At 34.2% G+C, this 14,660-nt stretch overlaps 1 protein-coding gene across 2 annotated transcripts in view; it reads left to right on the top strand.

The window, feature by feature from the left end:
* Nucleotides 1-14,660, top strand: part of UGGT2 (UDP-glucose glycoprotein glucosyltransferase 2) — an 89,577-nt gene that overhangs the window by 52,162 nt on the left and 22,755 nt on the right. For both annotated transcript variants that reach the window (XM_040584397.1, XM_040584398.1), the window contains 6 exons: nt 701-907; nt 2,264-2,395; nt 4,362-4,489; nt 6,108-6,203; nt 8,076-8,178; nt 13,150-13,229. In XM_040584397.1, the coding sequence (XP_040440331.1) occupies nt 701-907; nt 2,264-2,395; nt 4,362-4,489; nt 6,108-6,203; nt 8,076-8,178; nt 13,150-13,229 (746 nt within the window). The remainder of the gene's footprint in view (nt 1-700; nt 908-2,263; nt 2,396-4,361; nt 4,490-6,107; nt 6,204-8,075; nt 8,179-13,149; nt 13,230-14,660) is intronic.

Genomic DNA, 14,660 nt, shown 5'->3' with positions numbered 1-14,660 from the left:
TTGCCAGCAAGAGTATGCTTCTCAGGAACACTTTAAGATACACATTTTCAACCTTTTTAGATAAGTGTTTTAACAAAATTTTTTCTCAAGGGCTGCATTTTAAAGTTTGCTGTTTAAATATGTTGAATACCAGTGATTTCATTCCTTATTTTTATAGTCTTTACTGCAGTAGAATCCATTTATCTTTAATTCAGGTAGCGATGCTACTTGATACTACCTTAGAGTCATCAGTCTAGTAAGGTTCAAGTGACACCATTGATTTTAGCAAATGAAAGATTTTCTTGCTGATTAAGAATAAAGTTCTAAGTGGACAAATTTTCTTGGATTTACTTTATGCCTAGTTTGATAGTTTTTGAAAAATAGAACAAAATGTACAAAATCAGTTCTGAAGTCTGTAAATGAATACTTGTGTATGTCTTGTTAAAAATACACTTCTGCAGAATGCTGAAAGGCAATTTTTCTATTAAAAAAAGCATCTTCTATTTAAAATTGGTATTGCAGAATAGGTAAATCCTTACCAACAACATTTTTACTCCTAGTTTAAGTTCTCAATTAGGTATTGATACATGTTTTCTAAAGACAAATAGCTGCAAGAAAATTACAGAACTTCAAAGCATTTTACAGAGTTATAATAGATATGAATACATTAGGTAACAGCAGACTGAACTGTAAAATTGTGTATTCTTATTTTTCTTTGCAGAAAACAAGCAGTCATACACGACTTGGGATTTTGAACAATCCTTCGTCAAAAATAAAGGAAGATAACACAGCCATTGCTAGAGGAATTTTGACCGCTTTTCTAACGCAAAACAGCAGCAACTTAAAAAGTTTCCTGAGTAAACTCAGTAAGGAAGAGACAGCAAAATCTCTTGCTGCTGGAACTAAAATTGCTAAATTCTTCATCTCAGTGAGTGCAAACTAAATTAGACTGTTTTCTTTTTCACTTTCCATATTCTTTATTGTAAGGAGATGTTGCTGAGAGTAACAGTGTTTGATCAAATGCTATGTGGTTTATAATCCTTATACAGTTTTTGCTCAAGCAGATTTGATTTTTTGACAACTTTTATATGATGGAAGAATAGAGAATTTCTTTAAAGTAAAGGAAAAAAATAGAGTACCAAAAAATACAGAGTACAGATACTGGATTATTGAGGCCAAAATCATTTCATTTTCAATTGTTCATTAGTTTTTCCTGTAGCTCTCAAATTATAATGTTTTATATTATTTATATAATGTGTTATAATATTAATGTTTGTTGAGAATTAAGGCTTCAGAAGTAACTGTTTTTACCTTGCTGTTGCAGCTGTGAGCAGTAATAAGCACAGACTGAAGTGGTTGAGGTTAATGAGCATGGTATACTTCTGGCCAACATTCTGCTGTGTTTCTATGAAACTTCATTGTTTTAAAATACAAATGTTGCTGATTTCAAAGTTCATACAAAGAGTGGAGCTGGGTTATCAAATAACAGCTGCAAACTACAGTTTCTGTTTCAGAAGGAGCTGTAAATTTCAGTGTTTCTAAATAGGAAGATTTGGAAGACTAAGAACTCTGGCACCATATTGGAAAACTAATTAGCTGGCTTGGGTCATGCTCTTACTTAATTGTCTAATAAATGTTGAAAGATGTAAATGTAGTTAAGCAGTCTATGCATGTTACTAATTTATTTTGTTATAATAATTGTATCTGAATTAATCTGTTTGCTTGGTCCATATATTTGTAATGAAGAAATACATATCAATAGTTTCATATAGCAGGATAATTTTGACAGGTGAGGCACAGTGCCACTGTAAGCACGGCAAAATTCCAGCATTTTTTTCCCCACTTTGAATATTGATTTGTTATGTGTTTTACTGGATGATGTTGGCTTCCCCAGAGCATGTTTAAGCTATATTCAATGACCACATTAAATTGACTGTTAGGTTTTTAGAGTATTATGGATATTTTTTTTTTTTTACCTTTTTCCTAAAAGTGAGAATACAGTTTAGTTGTTAACAGAGAATGTTATTTTTCATGCAGCTGTGTGCTGGATCATAGAAAAAGTGTTTAACCTCAGACTCAGCTTTCTTCTCGGTTAAGCTGCCCAAGGGTAAAAACTGCATACTGGCTATTTGGGAGGTTGTGGTTCCACACTGAGAAGCTGAGGTTGTTTCATTTTGATTTCTGGTTACCACAAAACTTAAAGAAAATTTTTGATTACATCAGCTGTTGCAGAATTTATTTTTCCTGAATCATTTCACCATCTCATGCTTTACCTTTGCTTTAGGGAATGGATGAAGGTACTTTTGAGAAGAAGTACAACACTTTAGGACTGGATTTAATTAAAACCCACCAGATGTTCTGCCAGGAGGTTCTTAAGCTGCTTCCTGGGCAAATGGCTGTTGTGAGCAATGGCAGGGTAAGAAAGGAGTTAAGTAATCTCTCAAGTCTTTTTGTAGGTATTTTTTACTTCCTGGAACTTCAGTTTGAAGTTAAAGAAAATACGTTGTATTGATTTTCCACTTATTCAGCCTGTTGTTAGAGAATGATATGAATGTTTGCCTGGTTTTTTATTTTGTTTTATTACTAGTTTGTTAGCCTCATTCCATTGAAGCTACTACGTATGTTGTTCCCACAGCTATTTAAGAATTAATCTGACAAAATTCTCTAAATAGATTAATATTTGATGTATTATTAATAATATTTAAGAATAAATTTTGATCCTGATGTTGCTTTACACATTTGGGGTAGGATAAATCTACTGTATATATAATAAAAATTTATGTTGACTATGGTAGTATTTCAAGCTCTTAAAACACAAATTGTTTATAAATATTAAATTGTTCTATAGTCTTAATTCTTAATGTTCAAATTGAAGTATAGTAGTTGTTTCAATTTCTTGTATGTATATTCTGAAACTAACAACCTTAATTAGTGTGTCTATAGATGAACTGTGACTGAAAAATACAATGTTGGGTTCAGTGTTTAGCACTTGTTAATGACTGTCAATACCTTACATTACAAATCCAACTTAGACAAACTACTCTGAGTTAGCTCTTTTTATTTTCTATTTATTGCTCTACCATTAAAAGGAAATAGAGATACTATGTTGGCATCTTGTTACTGGAAACTCTCTTTAAATTGCGTTTAGTTGTGCATCCATTTGTGCATCTTAAATGGCTTCTGAGATGTGGCTGAAGTATGGCTGATGAACGCACAGAAAGCATTTTTGTTGATGAAGCACAAGAGAATTGTTGGCTTTTATGTCACCCCCACCGCCAGAACTAAATAGGCAATGTTTTATGAATGGTTATTACTGTTTTCCTAAACAGTGATTACTGAGCCTAAAAAAGCTCAAATAATGTCGTATTTTAAGTTTTGAGAAAATGTTTCTTAAAAATACTTGGATACATTTGATAATATATATTCATCTATCTTAAAGTGTGTTTTCATTTTAGAAGAATACTTTTTAAAAAAAGATATGGGATAGCCTTAATTTCTGTCCTTCATATTTCAGCACTGAAGTTTGTTTTCATGAGCAAATGTATTTTTTATTCCATTTACAATTTCTACAAAAATGGCATGGTGTTTCATAATCACACTGTGGTTTTGTCTATCTCATGCATCATTATAGCATACCAAAACATTCAAAAGTGAAATTTTTTTAGATAACCTCCCATTTCTAGGAAGCCTTTGAATTTTGGGTGAGAGGCATTCTGCACCAAACTTACATCATGGCATTCTGCATCTAAGGGGCCCTGTAGGTTCTTGGAAGTTTACTTGAGTCAGTTTAGTCTAGCATACTGTGAGCAGGAAATCCAAACAACATCCTCAAAGCTATTTTCCAGGATTTCAAGGCACCTTCTTTTCCTTCAGACCCAAAAAATGTAGTAGTTCTGTTTCTTGTCTCTGGATATCCTGTGTTTCTTATCCTTTGCTCTTTTCTTCCTTTCTATCCATTCTGCTTCATCTGAGAAGCCTTAAAGTTAAGATTGTGTTCACAGAATTAAACTAGAGAGTGTGGTACACAGTAATTTGAATTTCAGTTCACAATAATCTACTTAACAGAGGCTTTCTTCAACTTAATTTGTGATTTCTAAACATACATACATAGCTCTACATGGGTATGTATAATGAAAAATATGCTGGATATTTCCATTACACCTGCTTTTTGTGATTGATAAATAACAGTAATTACGTAACTTTAAAAACCCTAATCCTGCATAGTTACTATACAGTTTGGTACTATATAGTTAGTAATGATGTATATAGGGCTGGGGGTTGCATATGGAATATTACGCATTTATGTAAAACGTTAGTATGTTTTTTGCTTACAAGACACATTTTTGGAACAGGCTATGCTTAGTGACATTTTGTTCTCTAAGGTATTGGGCCCTTTAGATGAAAATGAATTCCATGCAGAAGACTTTAATTTGTTGGAAAAGATAACATACGGTACCTCAGCAGAGAAGATTAAAGCTATTGTCAAAGACATGGGAAACAGTAGTAAAAGGTAAATATCTTTTGCATTTGGAGGCTTTATGATATACTGCCTTGTTTATTGCCTGTGAGAAATTAATAATCCTTTTGCATGGAAAATATCAACAAAAGTTCAAATATATAGTCAAAGTACTCTTTATACTATATATTCCTATATATACGCTCTACATGCACTTAAAGTGTTTGCTGTTTGCAACCTATATATTTGCTGTCATCTTAGCATCTGAGTACTTCTATGTAGACAGGTTTAACTGTCCCTTGTTTCCTTTTTAGCATTTCCCAGATAGACTTCGTATAACTTACCTACTCAAACGCCCTATTTTCTAGAAGAAATGGCACATCTACTAAATTTTGTATTACATTTATGCTTGGCTAATTATGCTATTCAGTGTGTTTCCACTGTATATATAAACTGTGTATGTTGGATTTAAATTGCATGTGTCATTTACCCTGCGACTGACAGCCTCTTTGGCCTTGTTACAGCACAAAGCAGAAAAAAAGGCACCATGTATTATTCAAGAGACATGCACCCTTTTATCATTGGTTTTACGTGTGATGAGGCTAAGGTGTAAGAGATCACTGTGTGTCCAAAGAATCATACCCTCTCCAACTTGCCTCATAATGTGTGCAGCTGTGCGAAATTGCTCCAAATACTTGTCTGCTTTGACTATGCTTACAACAGAGATGAGTACAGCTAACTGTAAACTATTCTTAGTAGCTTTTTACTTCAGAATAATTATAAAGAACAATAATAAGCTTGATAAAAATGAGTGCATCTTAAAACCACGATGAGTATTGATATTTGTAAGTATATTAGGTAGATACACCTGAAGTATAGAAAGTGCATTGTCTTTGGGAATTGTTAGAAAAGGAGCCTATAGAGGCATGGACAGATGTTGTGCTCTGACACTCTGCTAGAGAACATTCACACATCTGTTAATTGAAGAAGTATAAAGATGAGTTTTAGCCTGCGTTTAATCTAAGGATCCAGTTTGTGTACAAAGAAGAGAGCAAAATTACATTATTTTTACAGTATCTATTGATTTTCTGTGTCAGAGTATCATTTCTGTTACCTGGAAGGACTGGCACAACTGAAATAACTACCAGAAAAACAAACTCAAGAAGAGGTAGAACTACCAAAGGGATAAGCACTGACAGGCAAAACGTACTTAGTAAATACTAAGACTTAGTGACACTGCAATAGAACTACTAAGGTTTCTAAGTGAATTCCAGTAAGAAATACCAAAAAAAATTTAAAGATGTGGCCAAGTAAACATGAAACTTGTTCATTTTTTTAATTTCCTTTTGTGACAACATCTGGAAACAATTGGAGAGGAAAAAAGAGGTAGAAATGTCAGTAGATTGTACCATACAACTGTAAGGCTGAATGATGGTTCTGCCAGTTAATTTCAAGAAGAAACAGTTCACAAGTTCTAAAGTAGTGGTGGTTCTTGGCCATTGTCATGCTAAAGATTTTACTCAAAGCTACCAGTCTCAAGGTGATAATTGTTTTAAAGCAGTCTGGGATGTGGACTTTTAAAATATTCCTTATGTAGACAGATGTACATTAAAATGTGAATGTTTCACTCCTTTTCTAATGAAAAAAATTACATGTGCCTTATTTAATGTAGTGGCAGTGATTTGATTATGAAAATAGATGCCCTACTGTCATCTTTGCCTAAAACAGAGATGAGACAAGATGCTGAATTGCTCAAAGAACAGCACAGGTAAGTTCTGTCTGTCATGATAATGCACTTAAAATACTTTCATATTAAATTTAGAATATACTGATGACCACATAAGGTCTTTGGAAACTTGACTAAGTGTTCCAGTTCTAAAAAGTTGTTGATTCTGTGGTTGTACGAACAACCTGTTTATCTGGCCCAACATAATGCATCTTTACCTCTTTCTTTATAAATTAATTAGTAATACCTAATGATTTTCCAGCCTTATCCTTTGCTGAAAGAGTGATTACAACTGGTGGTGTTAAGAGAAGTGGTGATCTGGAGTTAGAAAACTTGGAGTCAATACATTTACTGAAATGTTAGAAGTAGTTTCACAGCCTAGAGCTAAAAGAAGCCCCCACTAATCTGCATTAATTCAGAAGACTCCAGCACTACTTTTCCTGTTTGTGTATCTTGAGTACTATTGTTAAGACTAATATACATGTGCTTATACCTGTATAACAGTTTGTGGCTTAGCAGTGTCATTGTTGACTACAGCTAAATACATAGTTAATACAGCTAGATTACATTCAAATGCAAATGAATAGGGCTTATTGGCACCTAATTCCGTAAGAAGAACTGAACAGACTGTAGTCAGCAAGCAGATTTACACTTGGTGAGCTCATACTAGTGTCTCTAGTGTACTTGCTTGCATGTTGACTCCTTGTGTTTCTGATCCTACATTTAGAAAGTGAATATACCCCAAGTATCTTCTTTTGTTGTCGTTGTTAACAAATGGGACCTAAAATACCAAGATGTGCATCTGTGAATCTTATCCTCTTTATAATGGGATACTAAGAGTAGCTGGTTTTAATTTAAGTTTAGCTGGGACAAACTTTCTGGAGCAGACAGGTACATTTTTTAAAAGGCCATATGGTAAAAGATATGTATACGTGGCACTTAGGGATGTGGTTTAGTGGTGGACTTGGCAGTGCTGGGTTAATAGATGGACTCGATCTTAGGTCTTTTCCAACCTAAATGATTCTATGGTTCTGTAACACAGGAAGAGTAATCAAAAATGTTTGTAATACTGTTTCCAAATCCCCGCTTGTTTTTATCGGTAAAGGTACTCTAGTGTGCTGTGCCAATGGGCTGGCCCTGTCGTTGATAATAATACTAGGAGTGAAATCAGTAGTAGCCTGTTTTAAGTGGCTAACGCATTTTTCCAAAGTTATACCTGTAACAGCCAGTACTATGCTACTACCATATTGGAGGAGTTTGACTCACTAATGGTACTTAAATTTCTAGGTATATTTTTTGTGGAAAACCAATTCAGATAGTCAATTTTGTGTGTTTACAGCACATGATTTATTTTTTTTTATTATTTAATTAAGTTTACTAACATGTCCTTCCTGTAGATCCAGAGTACATTAACTAGGTCTCCTTGACTTAGTCTAATCAAGTTTATCAAAATAAATTATTTTCTGGAATGCACAAAGCTAATCCATCCCACTGGATGTTTCACACTTCTACGTTGCCATTTTTTCAAACTGTTTTTTTTTTTTAAAAAAATTGTGGCACTGCTGACGCTTCTGAAATCTGGTGATTGTGGATATCAGTGAAGAAAACAGTAGACCAGTGACAAAAAGACCATTTTTAATATTTTGCTTTTCCTTTTATTAATTCTGTTGTAGGGCATGTATTTAATCAATAACCAGTATGGAACTATATAGATCAATGCTGAATCTTTAATTGTTCTTCACATTTAAGTTTCCTTAATTTCAAGATTACTGCTTGGAATGAGGGAAATGTCTTCATCAGCAGTAAAATTTAAAGTGCCTTTGATGCTACAAATTCATGCCTAAAAATATTTATTTCCACAAATTCAGTTTAGAGTTTTCATGTCACTTATTTATTAATTATTTTTTTTAACAGCGTAGTAAAAATTGATCCCCAACAGAATGAACCATTCTATGATGTTCTTGCTATTGTGGATCCATTGACAAAAGAAGCACAGAAGATGGCTCACTTACTGATTGTAAGACTGGTCATTTCTTTTCATTTACATGTTTGTGGTTTAATTTTTACTAAACTTTTTCTAATTTCCATGTGCAGTGTAGTAAAGAGGTAAAAAAAATAAGTATTTTTAAATATATATATATATTTAGTTATTTAAATTCATATTAAAAAGTTGGGGATTATCTAATTCATTATTGTAAGTATCTTATTTGCAATTAAAATTCAGATGCCCCGTGAACCAGTCCTCTTAACAGTGAGTCCATAAATGCTCTTTATAGTCAATAGAAGGAAAGGACGAAACTGCCTGTGTAATACAGAGGGAAAGGATCTCCTGTCTCAAAATCTTGAGGCGTATGCTTCTTCCCATTAAACCAAATCACCTTAGTTTTCCAAGGTACCTAAATGAGGTGTTCTAAATCTGACCTGTAATATCATCATGAGAAGATTGGACTATAAACCTTTCAGCTCTTTGAAGGGTATTTCACAGTTGATTAATGCTACCATGTATATCTAGAAGTCTTCCATTGTGTGTAGCTATTGGTCATCTAAAGAGAAACTGTCCTAAAAACATAGCTCCTAAAATTATTTTCTTTTTTCAGTAGCTGCAGAATATCACTCTACCTCAGGTTCCTTTATAGTTTCCCATAAAAATGTAAATTTTGTCTTTTTTTTATGGTCTGCTACGATTCTGAAGCCTGTAACTTGATTTTTGCTGCATCCTGGTTTATCTTTTTCTCTGCAGTAATTATGAAAGTTCCATAAATTCTTACATTGCTTTTTCCCCTCCCATTTTCATATGCTTTTCTGCCTTTTGTATCAAATGTTGAAGCATCCATTCATTTTCATATGTAATAGTGAAGTAAAACATTTTAAAAAAAATCATGAAAATTCTGATATTTCAAGACTATGAAATAGTAGCTTTTCTCTAGAACCAGATCTTTCGTTTCACCATCCTCAGTTGAAATGAAAGCATGGTATTACCAAATGGAAGTGTTTTCAGTTTGGAATTGACTGGAAACCCTCTCTGTTCAGCCAGAAGTTCATATTATGGTAAGTTCTGTCAAGGACCTTGTAGCTCAGATCAGGAGCCTCCATTCCTCCTAGTGCAACAGGCTCGCTAATGAGCAGTTTCTTCCCTAATGCAGGCCTGGACAGCTGACTCCTATGGCCTACCAAGCTGTTCAGCCATCGCAGATCCTGCTTGATTCATAGGAGCTATAGTCTTATTCAAGATTAGGAGAGAATAATGAAATGCTGTTGAAACTAAAAAAAAAAAAAAAAAAAAAACACCAAAAACAAAAAAGCAAACAAATACTTTGATGTAGATTAATTTTTTTTATTATTTTTAAATGAAAAATAAAATAATCTGAAAATACAAACATGCGTACACACACACACACACACACACATATATATATATATATATGAAAGGTGTCTCAGCACCTCCTGGTGTAGAGACAAAACGCTTACATGTACAGCAAGCCCCAGACTTAAAGTTCCTAAATGGATATTTTTCTGATTATCTTGGTATATGTAGGTGACTTTAATACTCTAAACTTTAAGCACTGGGATATATTTATATTGAAAGGATCTTTTTTTCAATAACGTAATTGGTTTAGTGCCCAGTATGTTGGGATGGTAGCTATTCGTGGTGCAAAATTTGTGTAGTAACTACCACATCAAAGCACATGATTCTTGCCCCAGTCCATGTTGAACATGTCCACATTGTGATTTTTATTATTTTTTTACCCTGGTGAAGTCATGCTATTATATTACTTTTTGTCATTTAATAGTAACTTAAATATTTTTTTGGTATTTTTTTTTAATATAAACAAAGAATTACTCATATTAAATGGAATTGAAATTGAGAATGTATAAACAGCTATAGGTAAACTGTCATCTAAACTTTACTGCTTAGTCTGATAAAGTGACAATTTGAGGATAAGGGGAAGGTAAGAGTCAGAGACTGAATGAGAGTGGAGCCAAAGCTTTTATGTGGTCTTGATGTATGTACTGGATTGTATCATAAGAACTGCTCTATATTCTCTCCAGAGGGAGGCAGGTAGAACTTCCCATATAACCCATTTTCCCTTTTTCAAAAAGTTTTTTCATAGACTTCAGCATCAAGTATTTCCAGACAAGGCAACAGTCACTGCCTACAGTAGATCTTTAAATACTAGCCATAACTTGACCAAGGTTGGACCACATCAGTTCTCAGCAGAATGCATGGAATACCAAGTAGTCCTAAAGTTATGAATGTGATCCCTAATGTGGTGTGAAAAAAGTAGAAATTCCTTCTTCTAAATATGAGGACAAAATTGAAGAGGTGGATGGTCAGGGTTTTTTCCCATCGTTCACCAAAAACAGCTGAAAGTGCCACTGAACAAACTACATGTCCACTAGCCTAACTGCTTTCCTCCAGCAGTATGTAACTCAGGATCATCAACTTTTATCTTGTTCCAGTAACTGTCAAAGAACTCAAAAATGTGGAGGGAAAAATCAAACCTTTTCTTTTTTCCTGTGAGTTATCTTTTGCCTTTTTTTCTTTGTTCATTGTGTCTTCAGAGAGAAACTCTTATTCCATCCCTAAAGTGATAGGAATCTCTGAAGGACCCTCTTTTGATAACAGTCTGATGTCCTATATAACATGGGTCATAGGACTTCTTTTTATCAATTAGCATTTAAAGTGGAAATATTTTTTTTTATTCCAATTTAAATATTATCAAGTGGTTGAGTACAGATCACAGGTCTTACTGAGATTTTTCCAGTGGCTAATTAACCTGACTGTTAAACTCGGACTTGGAATTGTAGATTTTTATTTAGCTCCATGCTGTAAACGTTCTTCTCATCATTTTGTCAGTTCTGTTGAAGATTCTATTAGAGAGTTTGTTTTCAGTGCAGATGCTTCCTATTATAGTGATGGTCACAAACAGTTCCAAGCGATTGAATTATCGTGGTCTAGTGAGTTAATGATTTTCGGATGAGTTGTGGTAACACAGTAAGTGTTTTGCAAAGTGACTGCACATGCAAAATAAAACTTGCTCTTAAATAATTTTCAAGCCTAGTAAACTGAAATAATTCAGCCATTTTTTTCAGTATTAAATATTCCCTGAACTAAATTTCTGTGCTCTTCTTTGGATTTTCTGATTTAAAGTAAGCAGACTGAACTCTTCAAATGCCCTGCTGTAAAAGCAGCTTTCCAGTCTTGTAACAATTTCATGTGTTAACTTGAATGCCCTGGCTTTTAGTGTCCTTGTAAGGCACCTAAATAACAAAACCAAATTCAGTATTCCAGAAGCTGCATTAGAAAACACAGAGGTAATGCATTCTTGTCTTACTTGTCATTGCCTATTTAAATTCCTTTGAAATGTTTGTTAAGATAGGCATTATTCTTTTGGCTACAATACTATACTAAATTTTGTGATCAGCTGATGAATTGGGATGATACTTTGGTCTTTTTTCAAGATCATTGCATCCTACACAACAACCTATCTGTGCAGATTGCTGGAGTATTGTTCTTACTAATGGGGTGAGACTTTTGTCTTGTTTGAAGATAAAAGTCCAGCACAGGTTTACATAATTTTGGATGCAGCATGTTTATTTGAGAAGTTTTTAACTTTGAAAATTCTGGGTATGTTTTAGTAGATGAGACCAGCAAGTGCTGCTTACAAATGCTTTTTATTCTGAGTGATAGTTAAATACCTGAGTCACTTTGACATCTGTTTTGATTTTAGTGGTCTCTAGCCCATGTCAAGTAATACTTTCCCTTATGCTTCCAGTGCTGCCAGGTTCTTATTTCCTGCTTCTTCACTTGTCACCCTTAAGCCATTCTCTAGTCTATACTTTTTGCTCAGTAGTTTTTCAGTGGTGGTATTCAGGTGACACGAGGGGTAAGCATGAGAAACCAGGAGCAGAAAAGGTCCCTAGGACTATGTAAAGTTGTAGCACTATAGTAAAGAATATGTGTAGTCATGGGTTGAACTGAGGAAAGGAAAAAAAAAAATGCTTATGATAAACAAGACATTTAAGGATGGCCATTGTCTTGCTTTGTTCCCAGTTTACTTGCCATTATAGTAATTTTAGATTTTAGACTTAGTAGTATCAGTATTTTAACTTGGCCTTTAATATCTTATTTGCTTTTCTAATAATATCCGTAAAAGTAGACACAGCTGCTTTATGCTTTCAAATCAGCACTTTGGATCAGAAACCACAGAAATTTAGATAACTTGGTAAAGTTTTTTTAATAGTGCTTTAAAGAAATTAGTAACTTTGTTAACTTTAAATAAAATAGACTGCTCATGAAAATGAGAAAAAATACTGTCCTAATATTATGGTTTCTATATAACAACATCTAGAAAATTGGTATTTTTAGAAATTAACAGATGGAGAAACTGAAGAAGCAGCAGAAATATTTTAACTTACTGGAATGTTTTGAAGTTGATCAAATAGTTTTAATGCATCATTAATCTATTGCTGACACTTAAAAGTATTAAGGAATTAAGTATTAAAATTCTTTGCGCTTTATTCAACAGCTTATACAACTATTTTAATAAGAGGGGAAGTCATTGTTTTAAGATTGGTAATTGAATGAAAGGCATGTGTTCTGCTTAGACTTTCAAGTGCTTTAAGATCTTCTAGAAAACACAATATAAGAAAGGTGATAATATGATTTACTCAAGCATTGGAAAATGGGGATAGCTGCTCTTCAAAAAAACGCATCACTAGGGGAAAACATTAACATTTTGACTATCAAGAATATCATGTGCTAAATCATGCAGTTTTAGAAAAGGTCAAATCTTTATTCGGAATGTCTAGACAACCTCCCTTAATACCATAATATACACAGATATTTTTAGAACTTTAAAATGTTTGAGATTTCTACTGAAGCTTGAGAAATGACAGGATGTCACAAGGATAACTTCGGCTTATTTTCAAAGTTTGGTGATTACCAAGAACCACTTTTTCACAGAGAGATTTTTTTTTCCTGTAGGTACTCAAAGACGTGATCAATGTGAAACTCAGGTTGTTTTTGAACTGCAGACCTAAGCTGTCAGAAGTGCCACTGAAGAGGTAAGTAGTTTATCACTTTTGTGCATAATCTTGCCTGGTTTGAAAAAACAGCCTTGTCATAGTTTCAGCCCAGATGGCAGCTAAGTACCACACAGCCACTTCCTCACTGCACTCCCCCTTGGTGTGGGATGAAGAGGAGAATCAGGGGGGGAAAAAAGGTAAAATCACAGGTTGAGATAAGAACAGTTTAATAATTGAAATAATATAAAATATTATAATATTAATATGCTAATAATAATGAAAAGGGAGACAACAAAAGACAGAGAGAAATCAAACCCAAGAAAGACAAGTGATGCACAGCACAGTTGCTTACCACCTGCTGACTGATACTCAACCAGTCCCTAAGCAGTAATTGGCTCTTCCTGGCTTTATATACCGAGCATAATCTTTTATGGTATGGAATATCCCTTTGGCTAGTTTGGGTCAGCTGTCCTGGCTCTTTTCTCTCCCAGCTTCTTGTGCACCTGCTCACTGGCAGAGCATGGGAAACTGAGAAGGCCTTGACTTAGAGTAAGAACTACTTAGCATGCTGTTTTAGTTGTTACTATCAACATCATTCTCATACTAAGTACAAAAACCACAGCACTGCATCAGGTAGTAGGAAGAAAATGAACTCTGCCCCAACCAAAACCAGACAAGCATTAACAGTATGTAATCCCTTAAAAATAAAGTGGCTTGTGTTTCTGGTTTCTTTTGTTGCATTAGTTATTTTCTTTGAATGCAAGTTGAGTGTTACTTAAGCTGTTTGCATTTGTCTAGAGAAAAATTATAATTCTAAGGTGTCAAGCAGGGGACCACAGGGAAGGGATCTAGTCCATCAAATGTACCTCTCATAAACAGTCCTTGGATAAATCAGTGGAGAGTGTTTCATGACTGTGAAAATCTGCAGAGAGATTGTCTGTCTAACTTGGTCACTTCTTGCAGCCCACTGCCTATGTAATGAATTTTACAGATTAAGTACACTTAGAAATGAAAGTAATCTCAGTAAATGTGCAATCTGCACTTGAGATCTGTCTGTAATTTGTTAAGAACAGTATACCCTGAAATTACCTGCCTTAAATTGAATATTCTTTTAACTGTCTGTAAAGCCCAGGTTTCACTAATTCAGTTACAGACGTTTACACTTAATTCACCAGAGAGCATTCCTTTCTAAGAGAAATGTTTAAGCACTGCCATCCCTTTGGCAGATACTTTACCTATAATCCTGACTATGAGAGGCTGGTGGTAGTGCCTGCCCTTTAGCCAGCAGACGGGAGAATTCATCACTTGCCCACAAAACGGAAGTCTTTAGTTTCTGTTTGGCTTGAGAAGAATTGAACTCATACGTTTTACACTGCAAGAGAGTGTCTTAATCATCAGTCTTCAGGGTATCTTGTGTGACATTGTCATGATCGCTTTTAAAGCTAGGCACTGTGCAGGTGTTAGCGCCTG

The sequence above is a fragment of the Falco naumanni genome, chromosome 2, assembly GCF_017639655.2.
Source record: "Falco naumanni isolate bFalNau1 chromosome 2, bFalNau1.pat, whole genome shotgun sequence".
NCBI lineage: Eukaryota > Metazoa > Chordata > Aves > Falconiformes > Falconidae > Falco > Falco naumanni.
The sequence above is the reverse complement of the archived record's forward strand: the minus strand, read 5'-3'. Positions and strand labels throughout refer to the sequence as shown.